Source organism: Rana temporaria, chromosome 7 (assembly GCF_905171775.1).
Source record: "Rana temporaria chromosome 7, aRanTem1.1, whole genome shotgun sequence".
Taxonomy (NCBI): Eukaryota; Metazoa; Chordata; class Amphibia; order Anura; family Ranidae; genus Rana; species Rana temporaria.
In genome coordinates this window covers 112,373,941-112,391,929 of record NC_053495.1, presented here as the reverse complement: position 1 = coordinate 112,391,929, position 17,989 = coordinate 112,373,941, and the positions used below count along the sequence as shown (strand labels likewise).

General features: G+C 43.0%; 1 protein-coding gene across 5 annotated transcripts in view; it reads right to left on the bottom strand.

Annotated features, from left to right (window-relative positions):
• Nucleotides 1-1,546: 1,546 nt before the first annotated feature.
• Nucleotides 1,547-17,989, bottom strand: part of LOC120945566 (complement factor H-like) — a 129,766-nt gene continuing 113,323 nt past the window's right edge. For 3 of the 5 annotated variants that reach the window (XM_040359825.1, XM_040359823.1, XM_040359821.1), the window contains one exon: nt 1,547-2,415. In XM_040359825.1, the coding sequence (XP_040215759.1) occupies nt 2,360-2,415 (56 nt within the window). In that variant the 3' untranslated portion in view covers nt 1,547-2,359. The remainder of the gene's footprint in view (nt 2,416-17,989) is intronic. The other 2 variants (XM_040359826.1, XM_040359822.1) reach the window with 1 other exon arrangement.

The following is a 17,989-nucleotide window of genomic DNA, read 5'->3' as shown; positions in this document are numbered from 1 at the left end:
TGCTTCAAGTGTCTAAGCCCAACTCTGTGCTTTAGACATCCCCCTCCCCTCCTTGAGCACCCTCCCTTAACTGTGTGTATTTTATGATTTTTTATTTTTATTTTATACTGTATATAAATTCCCTCTTCAGGCAGGTCAAGTGATGAGAAGTCCTCTTTGTATCTTATTCCAGTGGTGGGTCGCTCATTATTGCAAAGAGTGGCACTTATGTAATGACATCACTGTTGCCAACACCCCCTCAGGGCTGATATTACTTTCCATGCTTGCTACTGTAAAATGATGACTGGACTGGTTATTTAGCTGATAGAAGGCTGTGTGTTGACTAAGTATACACCCACTGCCTGCTGTCAATTACAAGGCAAGTGGACCTGATGGAGAATTAAGTGCCTGTAAATCCCCATCAAGTTCCACACCCCAGGTACAAACACAGTTGCACTCTGGAAAATACTGTTGGCAATCCAGTGTGTAAACAGCATACAAGTCCTTTATTGAATATTGAGGATACATATAAAAAGCACTAATGAGTTTCTGCCCCTGGTGGCCTTGGTCATAGCTGACAGCATCAACAAAACACTACAATAAATAGTTTCTCTGATCATGAGTGCTAACCATATTTGAAGACTTTTTGAAGTTCCTGCAAGTATATGCAGGCATCTTCAGGTGTCCACACTTTATACTTGTAGCAGTTTTCAATTTTTTTTTCTAGAGACAGGGTATGTTTAAACAAAAATCTTGGCCCGGATTCACAAAGCACTTGCGCCGACGTATCTCGAGATACGCCGCGTTAGTGCAAATATGCGCCGTCGTATCTGTGCGCCGTACCCACAAATTAAGATACGCCTAAAAACAGGCTTCATCTGACCAACGTAACTTGCCTACGCCGGCGTAGAGTGGGCGCATATTTACACTGAACGCATTTGGCGCTCCCATTGATTTTCTATTCAAATATGCAAATGACGGAGATACGCCCATTCACGATCGTACATGCGCCCGACACAGGCTACGACTGGTGCGCGTAAGTTGTACGTCCGGCGTAAAGTTAAGCCCCATAAAGCAGGTGTAACTCAGCAGCAGACATGGAAAGGTCTGCACCAGGGAACTCAAGCCCGCGTATTTTACGTAGTTTACATTGGACGTGAATATGACTAGGCGTAGGTTGCGTTTACGCCGTAGGCAGTGATCCGGCGTATCTTAGGCAGTTGTTCCGACGTGATTGTGAGCATGCGCACTGGGATGCGCCCACGGGACGGCGCATGCGCCGTTCGTTATACGTATCTGTCTGGCGCTCGGCCCTTCATTTGCATGGCTCACGCCTACTTCCACTTACACCGACTTACGCCTTGGAAACCCAGCGCAGTTTTGGGAGTAAGTGCTTTGTGAATTCAATGCTTGCCTCTATGTGCTGCGTCTGCGTAGCGTATCAGAGATACGCTACGGCGGCATAAATGTGCGCCAATGTCTGTGAATCCGAGCCCTTATCTTTGTCTTTTCTTTTACCTGCATGTCTTACACAAATGCACTGAATAAAAGTTTACAGAAAAACAGATTTTAACACGCTGATAGAAACAATTTATTTTTGTTGATATTATATTACAGGTTTTCAAGGTATTTATAATGAGGCACCAAATACAAACTTGTCACATGGTGGTACACACTGGAAATGATTATATACATGAATTATTGACACACACAAGCATAGAAGGTATATAGGAGTACAATCATCCAAATTATCTAGAACAATTATCATCCTCAGTCAAAATCTGTACATTTCCTGTTCCTATCACAATATCTGACTGATGATCTATGAAAGATGTTTATTTATTAAAGTGTTACTAACCAGTGTCATTACTCATTGTTATCCAGTGAAAAAAGGGACAATGACAGGGACTAGAATAACAATTATTGAAGAATATAAGAAAATAATTTGGGGTAGAGGGTTTCCAGGTAAAAGAAGGGGTAGCATATGATTGGTACAGTACTAAGACAAACAGCAGGGGTAGAAAGGGGAGGGAAAGTTCCACCTCTCTCCACTATGACCAAAACAACAAAGAACTGTATTGAAGAGGATGCCATAAATTGAAATTCTGTGTGGAATACAGTCCAGGAACTCCAAGTAGTTGTATACTGGTTCAAGCTATCATCTTATGCTGCCAAGAGCTGTTCTAAGTCCATAATAGAATCCAACTCTAACACTTATTCTGTTCAGAAACAATTTATTTTAACAGTGTATGTATAATATAAAAATGTAATTCCAAGCAGAATAAAGAGATTTAAATGCGCTGTTGTGCTCGTCAGCCCCTGTAGATCTATTTTGCTTGCTTTCTTCATCTTAGGTGCAATATTCTTCTGAAACCAGTTCTTAGTATATGTGAGGCTCACTTTCCACAGAAGGCTGAACAGTAATTTCATCTGCTGCTATACGAAAGAAATAGGGAAAATGTAAATTTGTAAGTTGTTGACACTGTTTAACAAGCACTAAGTTTTTATTTTCTTTGACATACGATAGCATGATTTATTGAAGTGGAGTTCCACCCATAAATATAACATTACATCAGTAGTTTTAAAAAAAATTCATCGCCACATACTTCCCAATTTTCTGAGACAAGAAAAGGAACAGTTTTAGGAAATGTTATACAAGTAAAAGATACACATCTACAACACCCCAACATATTGGGAACATAAAAAGAACAAAGAATCATTTTTTAAATCCACCATTTTTTTTATTACTACTTTTCCTTTTTACTGATTGCCTTAAAGTGGAGTTCCACCCATAAATATAACATTACATCAGTAGTTTAAAAAAATGTCATTAGTCCTTTAAGAACATTTTTTTTTTTTTTTTAGATGCCTTCAAAGTGTTGTTGTTAGGCAGAATAGTTAATCTTCCCTCTTCCTGCACCTAGGTGCTTAAGCTTCCTAACCTACACCGCACAGACTCCTGAGAATGTAGTGGGTGTAACTTTCCAGGAGTCTGTGCACTCCCCAGTCTCGAAGAATCATGTGACTTGGACAGTACAGGTGCTGAAACCTGATCTGAAACCTATTACACTGCTTGTGCAGCACTGAGCATGTGCGAGATCTGCAAGGCTGAAATCTAGGAAGTCATACAGTCTGGCTTCCTGATGCCCACACTTAAGATGGCCCCAGTCAATTTCTATTTTATAAAGTGTCTAAATGCTGTAACAACCTAACAAAACGGACCTTAGTTTACAGACTAACTTTACTAGAATACATTAAGCTTGTGTATTACAGGGGTATTTATATTTAAAAAGTGAAATTGTGGCCAGAACTCCGCTTTAAGTACTGAAATCTTATATTGCATACCAACAGTGGCAAATTAACAAATATCACATGTGATGGCACTGCATCACTTATTAAAGGAAAAAAAACATTCCAGGATTCAATTCCAAAGTGACTCTACATGCCGTGGTTTCTCCCTTTAACCTCCCTGGCGGTATGATTCTTTCAGAAAAAAGATGCTGAAAGCGGTACCATTATTTGCAAGGAAATTTGGCGTTTTATACTGTAGGTCTGTAATTTTTAGGAATAACTCACTTAAATCTGACCAAACAAGAGACTAGTAGGCATCCCGGGTATGACATTTTAAAAAAAAACTAATTATAAATTATAATATAATAAATAATTATAACAAATAATAATATAATTATAATAAAAATTATTCAATAATGTAATCAACTCAAAATCACTGAAATTTGCTCAGTTGCAGAATTGTTGCTGTCATTATTTTTTTTTTTTATGACGAATTTCCCCACAAATCGCTATCGCACATTTCTGCAAGTGATTATAATTTATTATCGCTGTTTTCTAGCTGATCTAAAACCATTTTTGACATAAATGGACACTTTTGGTTGCTATGGACAATCTACAGTTTGCAGGCAGAAAGAACAGTTTTTATTATATAAAATGACATGCATGACACAGGACAGACCACTAGGGACAAGGGGGGTGTGTATTTTTTACATACAGTACTGTAATCTATAAGATTACAGTATACTGTATGTAATGTGTTTGTTTACGTTTTTGAATTTGGCGCCGTTCTCCGCTCCCGTGTATTGTAACGTCGCAGGGAACGGAGATCGGCGGCACAGGAGGACGCTGTGCGAATCGAGCGAGGTCCCGCTCGCTTACACAGCGCGGTGGCATCGCTGGATCCAGGGACAAGGTAAGTAAACACAGTCTGTGGATCCAGCGAGGCGAGCCCGAGTCTGACTCGGGGTTACGCTTTTGGTATGAAAATCTCACCCCGAGTCAGACTCGGGAATACTGCCAGGGGGGTTAATACAGGATGTACAAGCCAGTAAGAGCCATCATTCCGTGTCGTGGGTGAGAAAGGTATGTGATTTATTCAGCCAATCAACTACCTGCAGTGGTCAGCTAACAGCAAAGAGATGGTGTTTTTAAACCATTGTTTACTTGATGAGTGAGGGAAAAAAAAAAAAGAAGCTATACAGTCTAAGCTTGGGCAGAATGAGGCTTTAGATGCTTTATTCCGATTTGACCCATTTTGAAAAGAATCAACATAAGAATTATAGAAAGCACTCAGTATTCTGTGTACTTACTTATTTTAAAGCATTTTGAAAACACTATAAATCCGCTGAGACATTTGACTTTTAATTTCTCATGCTCAGAAGTTTCATAATCAGGTAAACACGTCAATTCAATAGTCTAGTTTTCCCTAATTCTACATTTTTTTTGTACCTGTTGATTTCCACAATGCTTATTACCACTTTTCACTGTGATATTGTTTTCTAGCATTGTAATTTCATTTAGAGAACAAGGTCTCGTAACTTAAATATATGCTTCAGATAAAAGACATTTAGTTATAGACATATGAGTATTTTGTGCAGAAAAAAGATCATACATACAGTTAGGTCCATATATATTTGGACACAGGCACAATTTTAGATTTTCAGGTATTTACCAAAACATATTCAAGCTATAGTTATATCATGGATACAGGCTGAAAGTGCACACTCGCAGGTTTAATTTGAGGGTATGTACATCCAAATGGGAGGAAGGGTTTAGGAATTCCAGCTCTTAAGAATAGCCACCCCCCCCTTTTCAAGGGGCCAAAAGTAATTGGGCAATTGAATCAAAAGCGTTTTCATGACCAGGTGTCGGCTACTCCTTTGTTATTTCTTCATCTATTAACCACTTCCCGCCCGGCCTATAGCCGATTTACGTCCGGGAAGTGGTTATGAAATCCTGACAGGATGTTCTAGAACGTCCTGCAGGATTTCATGCCGCGCGCGCCCGTGGGGGCGCGCATCGCGGCGATCGGTGATGCGGGGTGTCAGTCTGACACCCTGCATCTCCGATCTCGGTAAAGAGCCTCCGGCGGAGACTCTTTACCACGTTTACCAATCACGGCTGATCACGATGTAAACAGGAAAAAACGTTGATGGCTCTTCCTCACTCGCGTCTGACAGACGCGAGTAGAGGAGAGCCGATCGGCGGCTCTCCTGACAGGGGGGGTTTGCGCTGATTGTTTATCAGCGCAGCCCCCCCTCGGATCGCCACACTGGACCACCAGGGATGCCCACCCTGGACCACCAGGGTGGGTGGGCAAAAAAAAACTGCAAAAAAAAAAGTCTAAAAAAGAAAAAAGATGCCAATCAGTGCCCACAAATGGGCACTGACTGGCAACCTGGCACAATCAGTGCTGCCCCACAGTGTCCATCAGTGCCACCCCAGTGTCCATCAGTGCCACCCCACAGTGTCCATCAGTGCCACCCCACAGTGCCCATCCATGCCCAGTGCCCACCTATCAGTGCCCATCTGTGCCACCCATAAGTATCCATCAGTGCCACCCATAATTGCCGCCCATGAGTGCCCATCTGTGCCGCCTATGAGTGCCCAGTGCCGCCTATGTGTGCCCATCAGTGCCGCCTATGTGTGCCCATCAGTGCCGCCTATGTGTGCCCATCAGTGCCGCCTATGTGTGCCCATCAGTGCCACCTATGTGTGCCCATCAGTGCCGCCTATGAGTGCCCATCAGTGCCACCTCATCTGTGCCCGTCAGTACTACCTCATCGATGTCCATCAGTGCCATCTCATCGGTGCCCATTAGTGCCGCCATATCAGTGCCCGTAATTGAAAGAGAAAACTTATTTACAAAAAAAATAACAGAAAAAAATAAAAACTTAATTTTTTTCCAAATTTTCAGCCTTTTTTTAGTTGTTGCGCAAAAAAAAAAATCGCAGAGGTGATAAAATACCACCAAAAGAAAGCTCTATTTGTGGGGGAAAAAGGACGCCAATTTTGTTTGGGTACAGCGTCGCACGACCGCGCAATTGCCATTCAAAGTGCGACAGTGCTGAAAGCTGAAAATTGGCTTGGGCGGGAAGCTGCGTAAGTGCCTGGTATGGAAGTGGTTAAGCACTTAAAAGGTCTGGAGTGACTTCTAAGTGTGGTATTTGTGTGCATTTGCAATCTATTGTTGTCAACCTACATCATGCATTCAAATGAGCTGTCCATGCAAGTGAAAAAGCCAATTGTAGGGGTTCAAAAATTAAACAAATTCATCAGAGAGATAGCAGCAACATTAGGAATGGCCACATCAACAATTTGGTACATTCTGAGTAAAGAAGAAAGCACTGGTGAGCTCAGCAACATAAAAAGGCCTGGACGTCCACGAAAGACAACAGTGGTGGATGATCGCAGGATTCTCTCTATGGTAAGGAAAAACCTATTCACAACATCCAGACAAGTGAAGGACACTCTCCAGGAGGTAGGCATATCATTGTCAAAGTGTACAATCAAGAGAAGACTTCATGGGCAGCACAGTGGTGTAGTGGTTAGCACTTTCACCTATCAGCAAAAAGGGTCGCTGGTTCAAATCCCAACCATGACACTACCCGCCTAGAGTTTGCATGTTCTCCCTGTGCCTGCGTGAGTTCATCCGGGTACTCCGGTTTCCTTCCACACTCTAAAGACATGTTGGTAGGTTAATCGGATCCTGTCTAAATTGGCCCTAGTATATGTATGAATGTGTGTTAGGGACCTTAGGTTGTAAGCTTCTTGAGGGCAAGGACTGATGTGAATGTATATGTAAAGCGCTGCATAAATTGACAGCGCTATATAAGTACCTGAAATAAATAAATAAACAACAGAGGGTTCACTACAAGATGCAAACCATTCATAAGCCTGAAAAATAGAAAAGACAGATTAGACTTTGCCAAAAAACATCTAAAAAAACAGACCATTTTTTTTTAATCTGTACCAGAATGGTGGGAAGAAAAAAGTGTGGAGAAGGCTTGCAACAGCTCATGATCCAAAGCACACAAGGTCATCTGTAAAACATGGTGGAAACTGTGTGATGACATGGGCATGTGGAATGATATGGATTTCTGCACAAATTGGTCATAAAATGTGATCTGATCTTCAAGTCACAACAATAACACACAAATAATTAAATGTTACATTGTTTTTATTGAACACACCATGTAAACATTCACAGTGCAGGTGGAAAAAGTATGTGAACCCCTAGACTAATGACATCTCCAAGAGCTAATTGAAGTGAGGTGTCAGCCAACTGGAGTCCAATCAATGAGATGAGATTGGAGGTGTTGGTTACAGCTGCCCTGCCCTATAAAAAACACACACCAGTTCTGGATTTGCTTTTTACAAGAAACATTGCCTGATGTGAATGATGCCTCGCACAAAAGAACTCTTAGAAGACCTACGATTAAGAATTGTTGACTTTCATAAAGCTGGAAAGGGTTATAAAAGTATCTCCAAAATCCTTGCTGTTCATCAGGCCACGGTAAGAGAAATTGTCTATAAATGGAGAAAGTTCAGCACTGCTGCTACTCTCCATAGGAGTGGCCGTCCTGTAAAGATGACTGCAAGAGCACAGCGCAGACTGCTCAATGAGGTGAAGAAGAATCCTAGAGTGTCAGCTAAAGACTTACAAAAGTCTCTGGCATATGCTAACATCCCTGTTAGCGAATCTACGATATGTAAAACACTAAACAAGAATGGATTTCATGGGAGGATACCACAGAGGAAGCCACTGCTGTCCAAAAAAAACATTGCTGCACGTTTACAGTTTGCACAAGAGCACCTGGATGTTCCACAGCAGTACTGGCAAAATATTCTGTGGACAGATGAAACCAAAGTTGAGTTGTTTGGAAGAAACACACAACACTATGGCCCGGATTCATAAAGCACTTACGCCAACGTATCTCGAGATACGCCGCGTAAGTGTAACTATGCGCCGTCGTATCTGTGCGCCGTGCCCCCATCTGAGATACGCCTAAAAATTGGCTTCCTATGACCGACGTAACTTGCCTACGCCGCCGTATCGTGGGCGCATATTTACGCTGGGCGCATTTGCCACTCCCATTGATTTTCTATGCACATATGCAAATGAGGGAGATACGCCGATTCACAAACGTACTTGCGCCCGGCACATAATATACGCGGTTTGCGTAAGTCGTACGTCCGGCGTAAAGTTATTCCCCATATATGAGGCGCATCTCATGCTAATGTATGGAACAGGGAACACAGCCGTCGTATTTTACGCTGGACATAGGTTATGTTCACATCGTAGGCAGTGATCCGTCGTATCTTAGGGAGTAGTTCCGACGTGATTTTGAGCATGCGCACTGGGATGCGCCCACGGGACGGCGTTCGTTTTAAGTACTTCTATGGCGCCTGGCCCATCATTTGCATGGGGTCACGCCTCATTAGCATGGCTCACGCCCACTTCCACCTATGCTGGTTTACGCCGAGGAAACTCAGCGTATCTTTAAGAGCGAGTAGGAGCAAGTGCTTTGTGAATCCAGTGCTTGCCTCTGTGCGCTGCGTCGGCGTAGCGTATATTAGATACACTACACCCGCATAAATATGCGCCAATGTAAGTAAAACTGGGCCCCTGTGTGGAGAAAAAGAGGCACAGCACGCCAACATCAAAACCTTATCCCAACTGTGAAGTCTGGTGGTGGGGGCATCATGGTTTGGGGCTGCTTTGCTGCATCAGGGCCTGGACAGATTGCTATCATCAAAGGAAAAATGAATTACCAAGTTTATCAAGACATTTTGCAGGAGAACTTAAGGCCATCTGTCCACCAGCTGAAGCTCAACAGAAGATGGGTGTTGCAACAGGACAACGACCCAAAGCTTAGAAGTAAATCAACAACAGAATGGCTTAAACAGAAGAAAATACGCCTTCCAGAGTGGCCCAGTGAGGCCCCGTACACACGACAGAGGAACTCGACGTGCTTGGCACGTCGAGTTCCTCGTCTCGTTTTGGGATGAAGCCGCCGAGGAGCTCGGCGGGCCGCCTTCTCCTATAGAACAACGCGGCCAACGAGAAAATAGAGAACATGTTCTCTATTTTCTCGTCGAGCTCCTCGGCGGCTCCATCGAGCCAAAACTGTACAGACGACAGAGATTCTCGGCAGAATCCGGGTTTTGACCGAGTTTCTCGGCGAATTCTGCCGAGAATCTCTGTCGTGTGTACGAGGCCTCAGAGTCCTGACCTCAACCTGATTAAGATGCTGTGGCCTCAAGAAAGCAATTCACACCAGACATCCCAAGAATATTGCTGAACTGAAACAGTTCTGTAAAGAGGAATGGTCAAGAATGACTCGAGTCCTGACCGTTGTGCACATCTGATCTGCAACTACAATAAAAGTTTGGTTAAAGTTATTGCTGCCAAAAGAGGTTCAACCAGTTATTAAATCCAACGGTTCACATACTTTTTCCACTTGCACTGTGAATGTTTACATGGTGTGTTCAATAAAAACATAATAACATTTAATTATTTTTGTGTTATTAGTTTAAGTAGACTGTGAATATCTATTGTTGTGACTTAGATGAAGATCAGATCACATTTTATGACCAATTTGTGCAAAAATCCATATAATTCCAAAAGGGTTCACATACTTTTTCTTACAACTGTATACTTTCAGCGCAGATTCAGCCCACTGCAGCAAAGTTGAAAACAGCTGCAGTTAGAGCCTGGCAAAGCATCAGAAAGGATGCCAGTCTTTGGTAATACCCATGGGTTTCAGACTTCAGGCAGTCATGGCCAGTAAAGGATTCTCAACAGAATATATATATATAAAAAAAAGGAAAATTTATTATCAGATACTTACCGTAATTTTCCTTTACTGATGGACTCCACGGCAGCCTACGTGTGGGTTAATCCCGCCACCTCTCCAATGCTATGGGACCCCATACCCATAAAAGTCAGCTCACCTCCCAGTACTGTGCGAAGGCACCGTTGTACTGAGTCCGTTCAGAAAATCAAGAACCAGGGGAAGATCCCACTTGGGGAATCTTGGCTTCCTTTGAGGCTTCAATCTTGATTCTCCTCGGAAAAATTGCCTAACTAGTGGGTGTACTGCCCACGAGATCCCAGAGAAGGCTGACAGGGTCGAGATTTGAACCCTCAGAGAGCTGACAGACAGGGGAAGGTCTAACCCTGTTTGAAGGAAGCTGAGGATGTCTTGTATTTCTGAATAACACAGATGCGACTGCCATTAACAGGAGATCAGACCTTGCCAGCCGAGGATGCAGATGAGGACACACCGCAGCAACATCCCTCCATGGTATAAGTTGCTGAAGCTCACCACCCGCCCATGGCTGGGCTCCGAGCTGCACCGCTGTAAGTGTGTTTTCCAATCTAACAACTTTGAACTACTGTGCATCCCAGGACCGTAGGAGGACAAAAAAGGAACACAGTACTGGGAGGTGTGCTGACTTTTATGGGTATGGGGTCCTATAGCATTGGAGAGGAGGCGGGATTAACCCACACATAGGCTGCCATGGAGTCAGTCGGGAAAAACGTTTTTTGCTTTTAAGAACATTTGCATTACAAAAATGTGCAATTCAAAGTGCTGACAGAACTTGCTAAATAACACCTGAGCCCTAAAATGGACTTAATATTAAAGTGACAATTTTGTTCCCCTTTTCCACACTGCTAATACTTGCCTACACTTCACTCTCCTGCCAATTGCGAGCAGTATGCACGGCCAAAACTAGGGGGGGGGGGGGGCTGTGGGTGAGCTGCCACAAGCACGGTATTGAGAGGGGAGCTGCAGCTGGTACTGATCTTCCTGCAGCAGCTGAAAAGCCGTTTCTCCTCCTCTAACCCCCGCTAGCATTCAGCTGCTGCAGATTTACAATTATGACTTATTTATGTTCACTTCTCAATATGTGCATCATTCTCAAATATCAAATGTTATTAACTTTTACAAATCGTGGCCTGACAGCTTGTAATGTCTTCATATTTCTTCAGTAGCATGAACTGTGTGTGATATTGTACCATATAACTTCTATTCCTGATTAAATAAATTGTGGACTACATTTATACAGTAGCTGTAAGGCAATATGTTTTATTTTTTATTTTTTTTATCAACTTAAAGCATATCTAAACCCCAGTATTAAATTGTAATGTGTTGCAGCCTACCCATTTTTAGATGTGGTGACCACATTAGTTTTCTTTTTAACCACTTCCCGACGGCCGTACGACTATATACGGCCGCAGGGTGGTTCTACATCTCTGGGGCGCCGTCATTTGACGTCCGCCCCTTTCCGCGTTCCCCGCGCGCGCTCCCGAGCGCGCAGCGGGGAACTGCTGTGCTGGCCGTGTCCCTTGGACACAGCCAATCACAGATCGCCGTGAACAGCCAATCGGAGTGGCCGTTTGCTAGGCGATCTGTGCGGCCAATGAGAGATGATCTCATATGTTTACATATGACATCATCTCTCATTCCCGGCTCTCGCAGACAGCGGTGCTGTCAGGGGAGAGAGGAGACGGATCTGTGTCCCTTGTACATAGAGACACAGATCGGTCACCCCCCCAGTCACCCCCCTTCCCCCACAGTTAGAACACTAATTAGGGTACACATTTAACCCCTTCCTCACCCCCTAGTGTTAACCCCTTCAATGCCAGTCACACTTATACAGTAATTAGTGCATATTTATAGCACTGATTGCAGTATAAATGTGAATGGTGCCAAAAATGTGTAAAACGTGTCCGATGTGTTCGCCATAATGTCGCAGTCGCAATAAAAATCGCAGATCGCTGCTATTTCTAGTAAAAAAAAAAAAAAAATAATAATTCTGTCCCTTATTTTGTAGGCGCTATAACTTTTGCGCAAACCAGTCGCTTATTGCGATTTTTTTTTTTTTTTTACTAAAAATATGTACAATACGTATCGGCCTAGACTGAGGTTAAAAAATGTTTTTTTTTAAAAAATTGAGCTATTTATTACAGCAACAAGTAAAAATGTATTTTTTTTTTTTTTTAAATTGTCGCTCTATTTTTGTTTATAGCGCAAAAAATAAAAACCGCAGAGGTGATCAAATACCACCAAAAGAAAGCTCTATTTGTGGGAAAAAAAGGATGTCAATTTTGTTTGGGAGCCACGTCGCACGACCACGCAATTGTCAGTAAAAGCGACGCAGTGCCGAATCGCAAAAAGTCCTCTGGGCAGGAAGGGGGTTTAAGTGCCCAGTAAGGAAGTGGTTAAAGGCTTTTTTTCTTTTATTTATACCTAGTGACCCTGCCAGTAACACACATATAGCCAGATTCACGTATGGCGGCGTATCTTTATGCCGGCGTAGCGCATCCCATTTGCACTACGCCAACGTAACATAGTGAGGCAAGTACTGTATTCTAGGGCTGTGCAAATTAACTTTTAATTAATCGATTAATCCTTAATTTTTTTGATCGATCAAAATATTTTTGATTGATTAAAATTCTTTTGATTGATTAAAATTCTTTTGATTGGTACTCACCTCGCCGGCTTCTGGGCCTTCAGGGAGTTCCGTCGGAGATCCAGTAACGTCACGGACATCGGCGGGGCTTGCCGTGTCCATCTGAAGGGCTCCTTTGCTGTGCCTTCATATCTGCATGCCGGCGGGACCTTACTATTTGCCACATGCAAGGGCTGTTACACTTCCCTCTATCAACCTGGGATTCTACAGCCATCCACTGGGAGTTGTGATAGTTCCCTTCATGGGACATCTACATGCCGACAGACTGATGTTAACCCCTCCTCATCTGGATTCAGCAGTGGTATCGTTGTACACATTTTTATACCATTATAATACTTAGCTACATGTTTTTATGACTGCTTTTGGTACCGTTTGGTATTACTCACACCATTTTTACAGTTTATGTAGCTACATTGATTTTATCTCCAGTGCAATATTTATTTTGTTACCTACTTGAAGACTATAAAAGTTTTAATGCTATTCCCATTGAGCGCTGCCTTTGTGTGTTTTTTGTATCCTGCTATCCATTTTTCCAGTGTTTGGTAGCTGCACTGGGAATCAGCCTGCAAGGAGATCAGCTAAAGTAGTTGGATCTGTATGTGCGTTATAATTAATCGAAATTAGTCGATTAATCGATTAAAAAAAAAAAGATTAATCGAACAGAAAATTTTTGATCAGTAACAGCCCTACTGTATTCACAAAGCACTTGGGGCCAGATTCACGTAGAACTGCGGCGGCGTAACGTATCGTAGATGCGTTACACCGCCGCAAGTTTTCATCGCAAGTGCCTGATTCACAAAGCACTTGCAATGAAAACCTACGCTGGCGGCCTCCGGCGTAAGCCCGCGTAATTTAAAGGGGCGTGTGCCATTTAAATTAGGCGCGCTCCCGCGCCGGACCTACTGCGCATGCTCCATTTCGAAATTCCCGCCGTGCTTTGCGCGAACTGACGTCATTTTTTCGAACGACGACGTGCGTAGCGCAATTCAGTATTCCCAGACGTCTTACGCAAACGACGTGAATTTTTAATTTTCGACGCGGGAACGACGGCCATACTTTATACAGCACATACGTGTGATGTGTAAAGTTAAGGCACCCAAAACGACGACTAACTTTACGACGGGAAACTAGACTAGCAGCGACGTAGCGAACGTGAAAAAACGCAGTGGATCGCCGTAACTCCTAATTTGCATATCCGACGCTGGTTTACGACGCAAATTCCCCCCAGCGGCTGCCGCGGTATTGCATCTTAAGATCCGACAGTGTAAAACAATTACACCTGTCGGATCTTAGGGCTATCTATGCGTAACTGATTCTATGAATCAGTCGCATAGATACTCTGAGAGATACGACGGAGTATCTGAGATACTCCGTCGTATCTCAGTTGTGAATCTGGCCCTTTCTCCCTAAGTTACGTCGGCGTAACCCCGCCTAATTCAAAGTAGGCATGTAGTGGGCGGGCTTCATTTAAATTAACCGTGACCCCATGTAAATGAGGGCCGTTGGTACGGCGCATGCGCGCGCATGCTCAGAATCACGTCGCAAATACTCATTGCTTTCGACGTGAACGTCACCTACGCCCAGCCCCATTCACGTACGCTTACGCAAACAACGCAAAATACGACGGCTGTTCCGTCGTCCATACCTTGCACGGGCTGCGCCATCTTTTTGGTGGTTTATCTTTACGCCGGAAAAACGCCTTACGTAAACAGCATATTGGGCGCAAGTACGCTCGTGAAACGGCGTATCTAGGTCATTTGCATATTCGACGCGCAAATCCACGTACACGCCCCTAGCGGCCAGTGTAAATATGCACATAAGATACAACTGCGTAGGAGACTTACGCCGGTCGTATCTTAGCCAGATGTAAGCGTATCTGGGTTCCAGAATACGCTTAAATATACGACGGCGCGCATTCGGACAGTTTAATACACAAGTAGAAAGGACACTGGATTTCTATCAGGATCAATGGGTATTTCTCTGTACTTTCAGGAAATTGTACTTTATGGTCTTGACTAGGGATGAGGTCCAGGTTTGGCACATTGTAGGGTTTGACCCAAACTTTGCATTTGCAGATCAGTGGAAATATTTGGCCAGTTTACCAGTACCAAACATACTGCTGCTTTTGCAGCAGCAACTTTATTGGTGGTTTACTACAGCCATTAAATTAATACTTCTTCTGTGCAGGCTGACATCTTAGCAACTACAATTCTGCTGCCTGCCAGCTTGCAAAGAAGAGAGTCCTTACATCTGAGATTCCTCTAAGGCCCCGTACACACGGTCGGTTTGGTCCGATGAGAATGAACCGAAGTTCATTTTCATCGGACCAAACCGACCTTGTGTATAGGCTATCGGTCTGTTTTCCTTCGGTCCAAAATTCTAAAACATGCTTCAAAACCGAACCGATGGACCGCTGCCCCATCGGACCAAACCGATGGTTAGTACAGAAAAGCATCGGTTCAAAACCCGCGCATACTCAGAATCAAGTCGATGCATGCTTGGAAGCATTGAACTTCGTTTTTTTCAGCACGTCGTGTGTTTTACGTCACCGCGTTCTGACCCGATCGGATTTTGAACTGATGGTGTGTACACACATCAGACCATCAGACCACTTCAGCGGTGAACTGATGAAAATGGTCCGTCGCACCATTCTCATCGGTTTTGTCCGACCGTGTGTACGGGGGCCTTAGACTGTCAGGTGTAAAGAATGCCTTACACCATGTCATACCATCAGGCCAGACTGATATTTCTCTCTTTTTTTTTTTAAACTTCTATTTATTGAGATTTTAAAAATCAAGTACAAAACATAGTGTTTGGGGCATTCCCCTGCTCATAAAACAATTAAAAATAGCTCCTCCAGTAAGTAAAAGCTACTACCTTTAATCAATCTAGTAACTTACGTAGAGATATAGCAGGACAAGTAGATCACAAAAACATTTTGGGCCAGATTCAGGTACATTGACGTATCTTTGTGCCGGCGTAGTGCATCTCATATGCGCTACGCCGACGTAACATTGAGAGGCAAGCTGAGTATTCACAAAGCACTAGCTCCCATATTTACGCCAGCATAACGTAAATAGGCCGGCGTAAGCCCGCCTAATTCAAAGTAGGTAGGTAGTGGGCGTGTTGTATTAAAATGAGTTGTGACCCCATGTAAATGCATGGCCGTACGAACGGCGCATGCGCACGCATGCTCAGAATCACGTCCCATATACTCCCTAAGATACGACGGCTCAATGCTTTCGACATGAACGTAACCTACGCCCAGCCCCATTCACGTACGACGTACGTAAACGACGTAAAATACGACGGTTGTTCCGACTTTTCCGACGTCCATACCTTATGGACTGTTTTCATCAGCGAAACCGATCTTTTGTGGGTTCCATCCAACTTTTTTCCATCGGTGTAAAAAAATAGAACATGTTTTAAATGTTTCCGATGAAAGAAAAAACAATAGTAAATTCCAATCGTCTGTGTGGAACTCCATCGTAGAAAAATCCACGCATGCTCAGAATCAAGTCAACGCATGCTCGGAAGCATTGAACTTCATTTTTTTCGTCTCGTCGTAGTGTTTTACATCACTGCATTTTGTCAAGGTCGGAATTTAGTCTGATAGTGTGTATGCAAGACTGATGAAAGTCGGAATTCCGACAAAAAATTCCATCGGATTTTATTCCATCAGAAGTCCGATCGTGTTCTCCACAACTTTATCCCTGACTTGTCTGTGTGTTCCTTGGCCTTCATGATGCCGTTTGTTCCCTAAGGTTTTCTAACAAACCTCTCTGGGCTTCACAGAACAGCTGTATTTATACTGAGATTAAATTACAAACAGGTGGACTCTATTTACTAATTAGGTGACTTCCGAAGGCAATTGGTTCCACTAGATTTTAGTTAAAATATCAGAGTAAGGGGGGCTGAATACAAATCCATGCCACACTTTTCAGATATTTTTTTTTTTTTAAATTTGGAAAACCATTGATCATTTTTCTTCCACTTCACAATTATGTGCCACTTTGTGTTGGTCTATCACATTTTTTGGTTGTAACATGACACAATGGGGGTTATTTACGAAAGGTAATCTACTTTGCACTACAAGGTAGATAGCATTTTTCACTTGTAGTTTGCACTTTCGTAAATGTGTCAGATGTCAAAAGATATGAATATTTTTCAAGGTCTACCCAAGAAATAAAACTATAATTCTACCACTTTTCCTAGCTTGGCTGCATCTTATGTATGCCATCCAGTTCTGGTCACCAATGCTCAGGAAGGATGTGCTTGAACTGGAGAGACTCCAGAGAAGAGCAACACAGTTAACCCCCCTGGCGGTATTCCCGAGCGTGACTCGGGGTGGATTTTTTGTGCTAAAATCGGTATCCCCGAGTCACGCACGGGGTAGCTATGCAGAGCCTGCAGCGCGCGCTGGCTTACCTTGTTCCTGGATCCAGCGATGCCACTGCGCTGTGTGAGCGAGCGGGACCTCGCTCGCTCACACAGCATCCTCCTGTGCCGTCGATCTCCGTTCCCTGTGACGTTACGACGCACGGGGGCGGAGATTGGCGCCAAATTAAAAAAAGTAAACAAACACTATACATACAGTATACTGTAATCTTATAGATTACAATACTGTATGTAAAAAATACACACCCCCCTTGTCCCTAGTGGTCTGCCCAGTGTCCTACATGTACTTTTATATAATAAAAACTGTTCTTTTTCCCTGCAAACTGTATATTGTCCATAGCAACCAAAAGTGTCCCTTTATGTCAAAAATGGTTTTAGAGCCGCTAGAAAACAGCGATAATAAATTATAATCACTTGCAGAATTGAGCGATAGCGATTTGTGGGGAAATTCGTCATAAAAAAAAAAAAAATAATGACAGCAACAATTCTGCAACTGAGCAAATTTCTGTGATTTTGATTTGATTACATTATTGAATAATTTTTATTAGAATTATATTATTATTTGTTATAATTATTTATAATTATTTATTATATTATAATTTTGTTTTTAAAAAAATGTTATACCCGGGATGCCTACTAGACTCCTGTTTGGTCAGATTTAAGTGAGTTATTCCTAAGAATTACAGGCCTACAGTATAAAACGCCAAATTTCCTTGCAAATAATGGTACCGCTTTCAGCACCTCTTTTCTGAAATAATCATACCGCCAGGGAGGTTAATAAGGGGGCTGGAGAATCTCAGTTATGAGGAATGGCTGCAAACATTGGGCCAGATCCACA